This window comes from Arvicanthis niloticus, chromosome 16 (assembly GCF_011762505.2).
Source record: "Arvicanthis niloticus isolate mArvNil1 chromosome 16, mArvNil1.pat.X, whole genome shotgun sequence".
NCBI lineage: Eukaryota > Metazoa > Chordata > Mammalia > Rodentia > Muridae > Arvicanthis > Arvicanthis niloticus.
Genome location: NC_047673.1, coordinates 35,953,816 through 35,966,365, shown reverse-complemented (window position 1 = coordinate 35,966,365; position 12,550 = coordinate 35,953,816). Strand labels below are relative to the sequence as shown.

Genomic DNA, 12,550 nt, shown 5'->3' with positions numbered 1-12,550 from the left:
GTATACAAGCAAGGTATGTTCCGTATAATTATATATGCATATCTATCATAATACGTTATGACAAACTGGAAAATCCTATTTTGGGAAGCTGTGTGGAACCTAAGTCTTTAAAGAGGGTCCCTATGAACAGTGAGTAGACCTCACTTCTTCATGTAGACAGTCTATAGGAGTGACACTCATGCAACAAGCCTCTGAGATAAGAACCATCATTAGGCAGAGAACACAGAAGAAAGCAAACCATCTCCAAGTACTTCTACTTGGTTCTCTGTGAAGGTCATCAATTCTTTCTTCAACACCCTTGTCTTGTCCATTGCTCCAAACATCTATCTACACGTGGCCTCCATCCTCGGGAGCCAGCTGGCACAATGTTCTCTGAGGCCAGTTTGAGCAGGTTACAGCTAAGCAGATGCCACAAGGAGGTGAACTGGGCACACGTCTCCACACTTGATCTAGGGATTAAATACTGGCTCTAACTGGCTAGTTGTTAATCCTTCTTCTAGACACTGATACAAGGAACTGGTTGAGAAAGAATGTCCTGGCTTTCCTTTATGCTCTGTTATGGGGTGGCTGGCTGAAACAACTTTCTAGCCATCAGCCATAATACAGTCATAGGATTTCAATGAGAGAGTTATTTTCTTTAATTGCAGCATATCAGACTTTTTGAGGCAATGAGGATGAAGGTGAAATTATAAGTCAAATACATCCACTATGGAAACAAAATGATGTTTTATACATATTTATCAGGTATTTGTAAACTATTTTGGAATTAGAATCTATATAACAGGATTCAGAGGCATTTGTGTTAAAATATTTAGGGATAATGTATACAAGTCTAAAAATAACATGCTTATGGTTTTATGCAAGTTGTGATGATAAAGATTTAATTGAGCTCATTTTGTGTGAGGCTTTGGAATTCCTATCTTCTCACTTTGTCAATATAAACACTTTGTAAGTTGGAAAAGTTTAAATATTGTTCACCAGAGCAACTTGCTTTTGAGCCTAACATATTTTAAGCAAGAGATTTCAGATGGATAAATATAATTTCAAGCAACTTTAAGAATTAATTGAAAAAAAATACAACCACAAAGGGCTGGGTTCATGGCTTAGTTGGTAAAGAACTTTTCCTATAAGCATGGAGACCCCCCATTTAACCCTCAGAACCTACATTTAAAAATCTGGGCACTGTGGAATGTGCTTATAATTTCAGCACAGGAGTTGTGGAGACAGGGGGATACCTGGAGCTCAGGGGCTGTCAAATGAGAGGCCCTGCTTCAAAAACAATACAATTCCGTGTGGCTTGAAATACAGGGATTGATACTGAAATGTAACCTTTGGTCTCTCCATACACACCCACTGATATACATGTGTACCCTACATGAAATCAGACACATATACATAGAGAAAAAAATATATAACAAAAGATCAATAATAGCAGGTAACAAAAAATTCTACTTCGGGCTGTATCATTGGGATGCAATGATCAGGCAACATAACTCTCCCTATGCTCAGAAACTCTGCAATACTTTTATGATCAACACAGCACTATGCTAGTGTAGGACCAAGGGACTCTTAAAGAACCAAGCTAGAGAGTTAAAAAAAAAAAATCAGAGACGGTGTACCTGTATTCATTTTCACCTTGAAGGGTTTGTTGTTAAGGTCTTCAGTTTTCCTGCAAGGAAAAAACAGAGGGATAAGAGTCTGCTCACTGGCACATAGAACAGAATGCTGTATTCATATTTTTTGGTTTCAGTGTACCTACAACAATGCCTCTCTGTCCTCTTAATGCTGGGACTGATTAATACAGCTCCCGTTGGGGTGACCTCCAATCATCAAATGATTTTTGTTGCTACTTCATGGCTGTTATAAATTGTAATGTAAATATCTGTGTTTTCTGGTGGTCTTAGGTGACTCCTTTGAAAGGGTCATTTAACCCCCAAAGGGGTCCTGACCCACAGGTTGATAACCTAACCTATAAATTAACACCACTTTATCATTAATCTTATTTAAACCAAAGTTTAATAAGCAGGGAAGAATTTATAATTCCATTCAACTTAGGGGTCAATCATTCTCATCTTATGGTAATAAAGTTCTATTTTCATTTAATGGTAATCAGTAATGGTTGAAAACAGAGACCTACCTTCCTTCCTTTTTTTTTTTTTTTTTTTTTCTGTAGTTGTTTCTTCCTTTGCTATAGACTATAAATAGCCTCATTCAAATCAAGCATATGCTCTCCCGGTGAATTACACACACAGCCTAAATTTCCATTTTAAAAAAATTTAATTTCTATGTCCAACATATATGAGGGCCTGTGATTCCAACTCTGTATATAAAGGAGGTTTGTTTGTTTGTTTGTTTGTTTGTTTGTTTGCAATTACCCATCCTGTTCTACAAGGGCAATTCATTGCTAAATATTTTTTCCAAAATTTTAAAAAAACAAAACAAAAACAAACAAACAAACAAACAAACAAACCAACCACTGCTATCTTGAAATCCTTACCTTAGACAGGGAGATCAATTTTCACAGGTCAATGTACTTTCAAAGAGTCCGCAAAGGGAAGTTTATCATAATACATTTTGCTTTTCTGTTTTCAATGTACACAAGTAAAGAGACACTATTCTGGGTGTTTTAACATTTTTTCTAGACGGTGGCATATTTCTAGGCACTGGACGGTGCAGCCTTATTGCCTGTATGGCAGGGATGCCAACGGACCCAAGGGAGAAGGCAGTGGTCTGTGCAGGAGCTTTGAGAGTTCCTCCCAATGTATTTATTTTAATCTCTCAGTAGCAAAGCTCTCAATATGTTCCCCTTAAATGGACAAAATAAATGGGAAAGTTGCCTCGAGGGATGTCTGAGAGCATGGCTGAGGCCACTTCTAAAACAAGAAGGGGTAAACAGTCCCCAGAGCAGGAGCCCTGTAAGGACAATGCCCAAACTCAACCTCACCATCCCTTCTGAACAAGGCAACATGTTACTCTGACGACTGGTTCCCATTAGAGTGGGACATGAGGAAGGCAGTGTTCACAGCAGAATAATACTCGCTGATGCAGAGACCACTGTGGAAAGAGGAGCGATTGTCAGAACACCAAAGCTGCTAATTTCTAAACCAATGTCTCTACACCAAGTAGAGAATTAATACCAACAAGTGTGTCACTAGAATTCAATGCAGGTATTTGCAAAACACTGGACGCTCAGACAACAAAGGAGGATTATGTAGAACGAAGGAAGGGCGCCACAAATCCTTGCACTGTTCATTTTTAAAGTGATGCATCCTGTTACCTCTGAGGGTGATTTATTAGTTTTTATTTTAACTTTATATTGTTTTAATTGTCAAAATGTTAAGTGACTAACTTCCTAATCAGGCAAGACACTTGGAAGTTCTTAAAGACAAGTCTTGGTGTTTGCATGCTAAGAACAACCTGAAACCAAAAGGCTTCTTGGGTGACTAATAAAAATGCATGATTCTGTCTCCCTTGTTTGCACAAAAGCCATTAACAATTCCACTACTGAGAACTCTATTTAAGCAATTTAAACTACAGAGAATCCAATCTCTCTTTTGTTCTGTTCTGAAAAAGTGTCTTTGATTGTACTTGCATAACGGGCACAGATTATTCTGGAAGGCATCAAATTCCTAGAGTGTTTGTGTGCAGCTAGAGGATGACAGCACTTCAAGTATTTTCTTAAATTGGAGTTGAACTGGGGCCAAGATTATGACAATGGACTATGAATTGGAAATCATTTACCCGAAGAAGGCAGTCCACACAACAAGAGCCTGATGTAAAATAATTTTTATGGGTTGTGTGGGCCCTGGATTTAAATCAGTTCTCTAAAAAGCTGATAGAACAAAGCAACATTATACCAACTCAGGATAGGCATGGCAGAGTTTGTTTTACTTAGAGGTGGGACAAACTTTTGTTTTCAGTTGTGTGTATGGCAATGGACTGCTTATTAATACTTCAGCAATGACATGATGTCTCATTGAAAAATCTAATAAAATAAAGACAGTTGTACTCAATTGTCTTTCACTTATCATTATTGCTTTGGTGAACAGAGTTGCCTTTATTTTCAAGGTGCATTGAAGACAAGACTGCAATTTTTCTTTTGAGTTGGGGTCCTGAGAGGTTGGACCACACCTGCATATCAGCACAACCGTGGAAATAGACATAATTATGCTTGAGTTTGTTATTACTATTATTATTGTGATTAGTTATCATAAGCCATCCATTCTGAAGAAAAGCAAAAACATCTTTCCTCCAGTTTTACCTAGTAATTCTGTGTAAGTTATGTTATTTTTTATAGAACTGAGTTTAACCATCAAGGTCATAGATCAAGTGAGAGAGTTACACTTGAGCTGAAATTTAAAGTGATCTGAAATTTAAAGTGGCTTTGTTTTTTGTTCTGTTTGTTTGTTTTCCTATAGAAGACTTTTAATCACCCAAGCTGATATAGCTATTAGGAAGTAATATACGGGTAGTTTACGTATTAGTTAGATGCAAGAACACAGATAGTCTACACTGTGGGAAAACACTGTGGGACATTAGAGTGTTTAAAGATGTATTTTGAACATGAGGATGAGCAGATGCTGCACCTTAAGGATCTATGGCAGATTCTACCTTGCACTATGTATGTGTTCTGTGAAATGAACACATTCTGTGTTCCCACTTTCTGGCTAAAAGGCCCCAAGAGATCAATGCCCTTTCCCTTTTCTCTCTGACTGAGGCATGATGAGAAGTATTCAAAACTGCTAAATTAGTCCACCTCTCAATTCCTTCCCAATTACAGCCAAATGGCTTAATTCAGGTTGACATTTAGCATCACTTACTTGGGAGAATATGTCAACATGCTGCTTTGAGATATTTATAAGAAAATACCAATCAGTTCCTTTTGTCCTTTATGTTTCCTGCATTTTGAAAAGCAAGAAACACACCTTAACTGCCTTTCTGAACACTTCCTCAAAATTGTTCCCACATATGAGACATCAGCTCCTCTGCCTCCAAGTGGGTGGGTATAAAACTCATCACAGTAGATAGTAAGGGCAGGATGTTCCCTGTCTAAGAATGCTACCTCCCACTATTACTGAGCTAATGGGCCTTGGCAATGGGCTCACAGTATTAATAAGGCAAATTAGACACTGCAGTGGAGGTCAACACATTCAACATCATTTTTAGGAAGGAGAAGAAATAATTACAAGTACTAAAGAAGCAAAAGGTCACACAGAGCCATAAAAGTAGTGATTTTTATAAGCATATATATCATTCTTTTAAATCATATTAATGTGCCTGACAAAATCATGGGTTGAAGGAATTCTGTAATTATTCTTTTTGGGTTGTCACCACGTGAGCTATTCAAAACACAAATTTTCCAAAACACACATTCCCAAGGACAAATTGGAGAAAGAAGTTAACATTAGACAGGTAAGACTAGCTGGTATTTTTCTAATGCTTCAGAGTCAGCATCAGGGGCTGAGGAGATGGCTCACTTGGTAAACTGCCAGGTGCAATAACACCACGGCAGATTGTTGAGGCTCCCAGGCCAGCCGGTCTTGCCCACTGATGAAATCTAGATTCAGTGAGAACCTGTCCTTAGAAAGGTAGACTATAACTGAAGAGGATACCAATGTTAATCTCTGGCCTCCATAGACAGATGTGCATAATAAATTGGTATACACATGTACACAAATGCTTATATCACATATAAGTAGATACACCCTACACACACACACACACACACACACACACACACACGAAGTCAGCCAAATACTCTAAATAAATATTGATTTTATTTTGCCTGGTCCCATGAAATATTGCTTCAGCGTCCTACTTTCTCAGTGACATTTACTTTTATAATCCTTTCAGGTAATTAGAGGATACCTCTAAATGCTTTAATTGCACATTTTCCCCTAAGACAACCATTTGTTCAATTTAACAGTACAGTTCTAGGAAAATTACACCGGCTTATGTTATGTAAATCAAAAGTCAAATGGACTCTTCATGAAAATAAAGTTCCCCAAGGATGAGATGGTGAGTCAGGTATAGAAATATTATATACAGCGCATTAGAAAAGTTCCACTATTCGGGTGACTGCGACCTGAACAGTACTGTAAAGATGGTGCTGTGGTGGCCTGAATATAGTTTGTGCCTCCTAGAGCGTCATGTATGGATTTAAAATTCACTGTGGGTTATCAACAGTGTAGAAACTTCCACTATGGTGCTTAGAGGTGGAGTCTTTGGGTGAAGTGATTAGGTCATTAGAATGTAGCTCACACAATTGAAACCTGGTGGCTTCCTAAGCTAAGGGAAGCAGATCCAAAGAGTCACAGACAATTCATGTAGTCTTTGTCTCTTGCCATATGTTAATCTAAGCTGTTTCCCTTAGACCTGAAACATAAGTTAAAGTAAGCACTGCTCTTTACAAATTTCCCATTCTGTGATGCTGCAATGTTACTCGCAGAAAACATTCTAATACAGAGTAGACATGGGGAGGCAGGGCAAGGAGGGCTGGATTCAAAGCAGGTCAACTTTGAAGCACCTATACAATGTATACCATTTATAATTGTCATCTTCAACAGATCCCATGAATCAAATCTACCCTTTCTCCTCCCGACAGGTGAACAGCATACATTCCATTCACCAACATATAAAATATGTTGAAGCAGACCCTCACCTTTGGCTGTGTTATAAGAAAATAATTAGAATTTCCTGAACGGGTACAGGGCATGATTGTGTAACTTCAGATCAAGGCAAGCTAAATGGTTTATCAGATGCTCTGTAAGCATTCTCCAATCTCCCAATCAACCCGCCTCATGTTGGCAGCTTGCTGGAATGGAGAAGAAAATAGGCTGTCTAGGTGGGCAGCCTTTTCCATTTAGCTAGGACATTTTTCTTTTTAAAAAAACATTGCCATAAATAAGATAAGACAAACTTCAGGAACCATTTGGAGCAACTTAGCCCATGAAGTCTAGCTACAGTCAAGACGACTAAAGCCAAAGAGTGGCATGAAAAGGTAACAGTGATCAACTTGATCTTAGAACCCTCCGTGGTGGCTGCAGAAGATGTTTATAAACACAGCATGGTGAGTTGTGTGATGAATGGAAGAGTTCTAGCATCCTTGGTGAGACTGGCTTCTCTTTCTGTCACTGTGCGAGAAGCATGTATTCCTTTCCTGAGGGGGAGCATCTTTGATATTTAAAAATAACTAGTTTTTAAAATTGTGTATTTTGTAGAATTTCCCTCCTCTGTGAAGCTTTATGTCTTCCCTTCTGGTTTTAGTGTATTGATAACACAAATACTCTGACATTAAAAACATTCCATTTGGTTGGTTTAGTTTCCCAGATTTCATACTTTAGGGCATAAGTTGAGATAAACATTAAGTGTTTTAGTAAGTATATAAATATATATATTTTCCTAAATTCCAATCCTGTAGTTTCTGTAAGAAAACACTTTGGAGGACAGGTCAATGAGGATTTAAAAAAAATGATATTTCTAAGATGACAAAGCAACACTTGAGAGGCAGCTCAGTTCTCTGCAGTCTTAATAAAAATAAAACATGTGTCGTTCTCCAAGGCACCTAGAACTGATGTCTGAAACCAAACCCAAGCCCTCCTAAGCCTCACAGTATAGTCTGAATTAAATACTGGATCATGGGGGATAAGAGAAAGAACCCAGTGTGAGAGGAACCTGTGATGGAGACCCAAACCAGCTGATGAATAAGATGGAGACTGTTAACCTAGAACTGCAGCCTTACTCTTCCGAGACCAAGAGAGAGTAACTGCTGCCTGAGACATCACGTTCATCCAGCTACTGGGCAAACCCATATGGAAAGCATTATTCTGGTTTCTGTAAGTCCAGGCCCGTGGCTACTGATACTTTTTCTATGAAAACCCTAGAAATTTAAAAAGTATGTTTCTTCTAAAATACCTCCGTGGCAAAGTTATGTTACCTAATTATGATTGTAAAATAATCCCATGTATTGCTAACTGACTGTTAAAGACACAGTCATGTGTTTCTTCTGATTTAATACACCTGCTTCCTGAACACCTGAGAAAACATTTACACAACTCTGCAATGACAAGATTTATTGTCCAGCTCTAGTATTTTTAATAAATGTGTGTTGAAAACTCACTTGTTACCTGGAATTTGAATTTTGATGAGCCATTAGGACAAAATTAATCAAGCTGATTAGTTTTCATGGTTCAATATTGTATTTCTTATTAAGTTTATTCAGAATAAAACTATATTCAGTCCCTTTGTATATATTTTATAGTTGGTAAACTGGCTCAATGTAGACAACCCAAGGAGGAAATAATGGGTCAAAAGCAGAGGGGAAAAAGCTGTATGAAGAAATATAACATTTATTAAAATATATTTATAATATTTCGTTAGACAATTTAGCATAGCACCCCACTGGCTCTATGAACTTGTGCTATAAACACAGATGGCATATTTTCATTGTCAGAGTAATTAATCTCTAATATCAGGAATGCAGTCCTTCTGGAGTACAAAGATGGTTGTCTAGAACTTAGCAAGAAATCCTTCAAGATTCTTGAAGGAAGTCCCTGTGCGCCCTGTGTTCAGGAGAAATAATAGGCAAAGAAACACTCATTTTAAGAAGTTCCTTTCTCTAACTGTGTGATGAATCTGCCTGTCAAAACTGACATGAAATAAGTTCAGGAGATTTAACAGACTATATGTTTAGTGGAACACAACTGTTTTAAAATGCAATTAAAACAATATATAAATCAACTGTGTTTTTTAATAAATCAAGATCATGATCCCACTGTGCTGACATGTTGGGCTCGCTCACATCATGTTAAAAAGCATCTTCTTTGTTTATGCACAGGGCATCCTGGTAGGAAAACAAGTCTAAGCAGGCTTTGAAGGTGTTTAGTGAATACTGGCAGGGAGTTGGTGAGGCCACAGGCAACGTGGTGGAGACACTATGGTGAGCTGTCAGTCATGCTTCAGTAGTCATGGGAAATACTATGGCCTGCACTCAGACTGCCTTTCAATTTTAGAGAATTCATGCCAGTGGACCTTTAGTTAGGGCGACCCCGAGTTTAAGAAATACAATATCCAAATGTGACTCTTCTTCAATGCTAGGTTCTCAGAAGTAGAGTTAGCAACCTTCACTTGAAAGAATGTAAATAGGTCCATGTTAAAAAAACCAAGGGCTTTAAGATTTATGTGTACTGAAACAAAATGGGATTTTATGTTTCTTGCTCTTTTGTTCAGAAAAATGCCAACCCAAGCAACCCAACTTCTAGTCCTTAGGCAGCTCATGGGTTCCCAGCATGGCTTCCTTGTTTATACCTAATATAGTCCTTCATACCTTACCACTATTTAAAGCTAAATCTAAGCTGCCTGTCACTCAGCCCACCAAAAATAGGCAAGGAAAACAACATACAAATTTTCCCTTAAATTGTGCACTGGAGAACAGCGAAACTCACTGGAATGAAGATTCGTAAACCTTCATGCTGATCTGACATGATAGTTAAGTAGTAATGGTCAGAAAGTTCTACTAAGGATTTTGGCATATTTTAATATAGACAATTAAATCTTACTTGGTCTGATCTTTACTAGTCATCTGTCCTCTCTCTATCTATAAAAACACTAAGCTACTTTTAAAAATTCCTTCATGTTTATGACTCTTGGAAAGGCAAGAAAGCTTGATTTTTTTAGACTCCTAAATGGACGAGGCCATTAACTCTTCCCCTCTGCAACAGCCTGGTTACATCTTCATGGGGTAGACCACTGAGGCATGGGCTCCTGAGATTCCTTATGTCTCCTGGGATTGTCAGGTACGTGGACTCTACCACAACGTGCAGAGACTGTCATATTCCAGTTCACAGGTGGAGGTGTGTCTGTCGGGAAACTTGAGATAGCCTGATAATCACCAGGTTATCATCATTTCATCTTTTTTTCTAATGAAAATGCAAGTGTTTCCTCATTGTGTTGTACAGGGAGTAATAGAAAGCCAGAGTCTATGCCGGGATCATGTGTACTGATTCTCACAGCACGTCTGAGGAGAGCGATTGCTTTTCAGAAGTACCTAGATGATTTCTAATTGGTTCTATTATCAGTAATGTGATGGCTGTCTGTATTCCTTGGGTGATGGCTGAAGGCCAGTAATGCCACTTATTGGGGAGGAAGTAAAATATACAGGCAACTCAAAAGTTAACTCTTATAGAACCAGCTACTTCACAAATGCTACCACACACATGCATGCACACATACATGTATACAAACACATTATCAGAGTTGGGCAGAGTCCAACAACTCAAGTTTTAGGGAGCTTTCAGGCACATGTTCTTAATATAACTTTTTGTTTTGTTTTGACAGAGTTTCTCTGTGTAGTCTTGGCTGCCCCGGAACTTGCTCTGGAGACCAGGCTGGCCTCAAAACTGAGAGATCTATCTGCTGCTCTCCCTTGAGTGCTGGGATTAAAGGGGTGGGCCATCACCACCCAAATGTTTTGTTATTCTACCATTAAGGCAGGTGACCAGTTAATGTGGGCTGGTGGTTGGGGTTGGGGGGGCGGGGAGGGAGCCCAAACAAAACAAACAAAACAAACAAAACAAACCACCACTTGCGCATACTAGCCTCTTTAACAGCTTGATTACAACACAATTAAGTTTCATTGTAACATTTTTATACATTGTATTCTTTTCGTTCTTAGTCACTCTCTGCTCTCCCTGCTTTGGGTCACTTCCCTTCCTTCAACAGCATTGATTCTGCCTTCATGACACACGCTTCCCTTATGGTTTGTTTGTTTGTTTGTTTGTTTGTTTATTCCCCACTTTGATCCCTCCTCCCCTCCCTACTTGCATCCTCCCTAGGCACACCCATACACTCACAAAAAAAAAAAAACCCTAGAAATTCAAGTAAATATGAATTTAATGTATAAAACGGAAGACTTGTTTTAAAACTAAAACCACAGGATTTCTATCAGCTGAGATATAGTAAATCTAGGAAATTATATAGTCGACCAATATCGATGGAAAGTTTCCATATGGACCACTATGTTCATTACTGTGATTACATGTCCCAAACAGAAGCTAACTAGAAGCCAATCTTAACAATTAATTTGCATATTAAAATTCACAAGAAAAAAAATCATTGAGGATTCATATTTTGGAAAGGACAGGGGTAAGACAGGACATGTATTAATGTAAACGGCCTATGACAGTTAGGTTGTCCTCTTAGCTCCAGATTAACTCCAGAAAACAGGTCTACTGGCCGCCTCTGTATATAACACATTCATATTATCTCAAGTGTCCTTCCCCTGGGATTCTCAATTTGAGAATTTATATCTAAGATAGCATCCATTTTTACAAATCCACACTTAAAAAAGTAACAAACCTCAGTCCATAAATTATCATTACCTTGTAAAAGCAGGAGGGATATTGGGAGTGACAGCAATTATTAATTTTCTTGGTATTCTGTTACAATTGGCAGCAGAGTAGTCCTTTGAAACTAATAAATCAAACCACAGTTTACTACTCCAAATGCCACATTCTTTGCATGGCTCCTATTTAAAGAGCAAAGTCTACCGATTTTGAGGAAACAGGGCAAGAACATCGGAGCACATTGTATTTCTGACCAATCTTTTCATCACATCTTCTAACTGGCAGAGTCACCCATGTCATCGCTTGCTAAATTACAGCATCACAGGGAGCCTGGTGGCATTTGAAGCTATTTTTCGTGTGGGTGACTGCTGTGCTAGGTTTTGGAAACAATAATCAAAATCTGTGACATAAAAATGTCAGCCTGTTCCCCTCTTTATAATGTTTGGAATTAGACTGGTTCCTTAACACGAGTTATGACTTAGTGTGCTTGGCTATATTTTAATGCAACCATACGACACACGTATCAAGAAAATGCTGATAGGAGACAGATTAGGGAGAATGTGAGGAGTATGAATTGTGGAATGTTTATTTATATTGATGAACACCAAGCCCAGAAGATTAAAGCTCAAATGGGTCCCATGGGTCTTATTTTAAGGACTACAGAAGTCTGCACATAAGATATCAGTTTATATGCAGCAAATGGTTTTTTTAAAGGTCTATGTGTAATTTCAGTACTTAGAGTAGCATTCTGCCAAAGAACCTAATTTTCAGTATCCACCAAAGCAAAGCCATGCCTGGCTCTCACTGGGTCAGCTCAGTTTCTATGTTATGTCTGAGCTCTAATTCAAGTGGGATTCATATTCATTTCTCATGCTGCTCTGAGTTTAAGATATTCTTTTGCCTTCAAATTCTTTCTTTACAGATCCTACAAATCCACCTTTCATGCATCTTCTATCTCAGAGAATGGTATTATTCATTCTTCACTTAATTATTAGTCAAACATTGCAAGTACTCATCCCATCTTGGACCCTGTGTGAACTAAATCTTTGGGTTTTCTCCTTGGTATGACATGAGCCCTCAGCTATATATTTCCTCAGAAGTAAAATAAGAGATATTTTACTCTGGAAAGAGCATATCTTTCTACCCAAGTCCCACGGTTTATTTGGTCTAGAATCTAGAGCTTGTGTAGGAGGGTGTATGCGTTTCTA

At 38.3% G+C, this 12,550-nt stretch overlaps 1 protein-coding gene across 26 annotated transcripts in view; it reads right to left on the bottom strand.

Moving 5' to 3' along the window:
• Sorbs2 (sorbin and SH3 domain containing 2) overlaps positions 1-12,550 on the bottom strand; it is a 191,946-nt gene that overhangs the window by 88,177 nt on the left and 91,219 nt on the right. For all 26 annotated transcript variants that reach the window (XM_076914067.1, XM_076914068.1, XM_076914069.1 and 23 more), the window contains exon 3: positions 1,620-1,669. In XM_076914067.1, coding sequence (XP_076770182.1) covers positions 1,620-1,629 — 10 coding nt within the window. In that variant the 5' untranslated portion in view covers positions 1,630-1,669. The remainder of the gene's footprint in view (positions 1-1,619; positions 1,670-12,550) is intronic.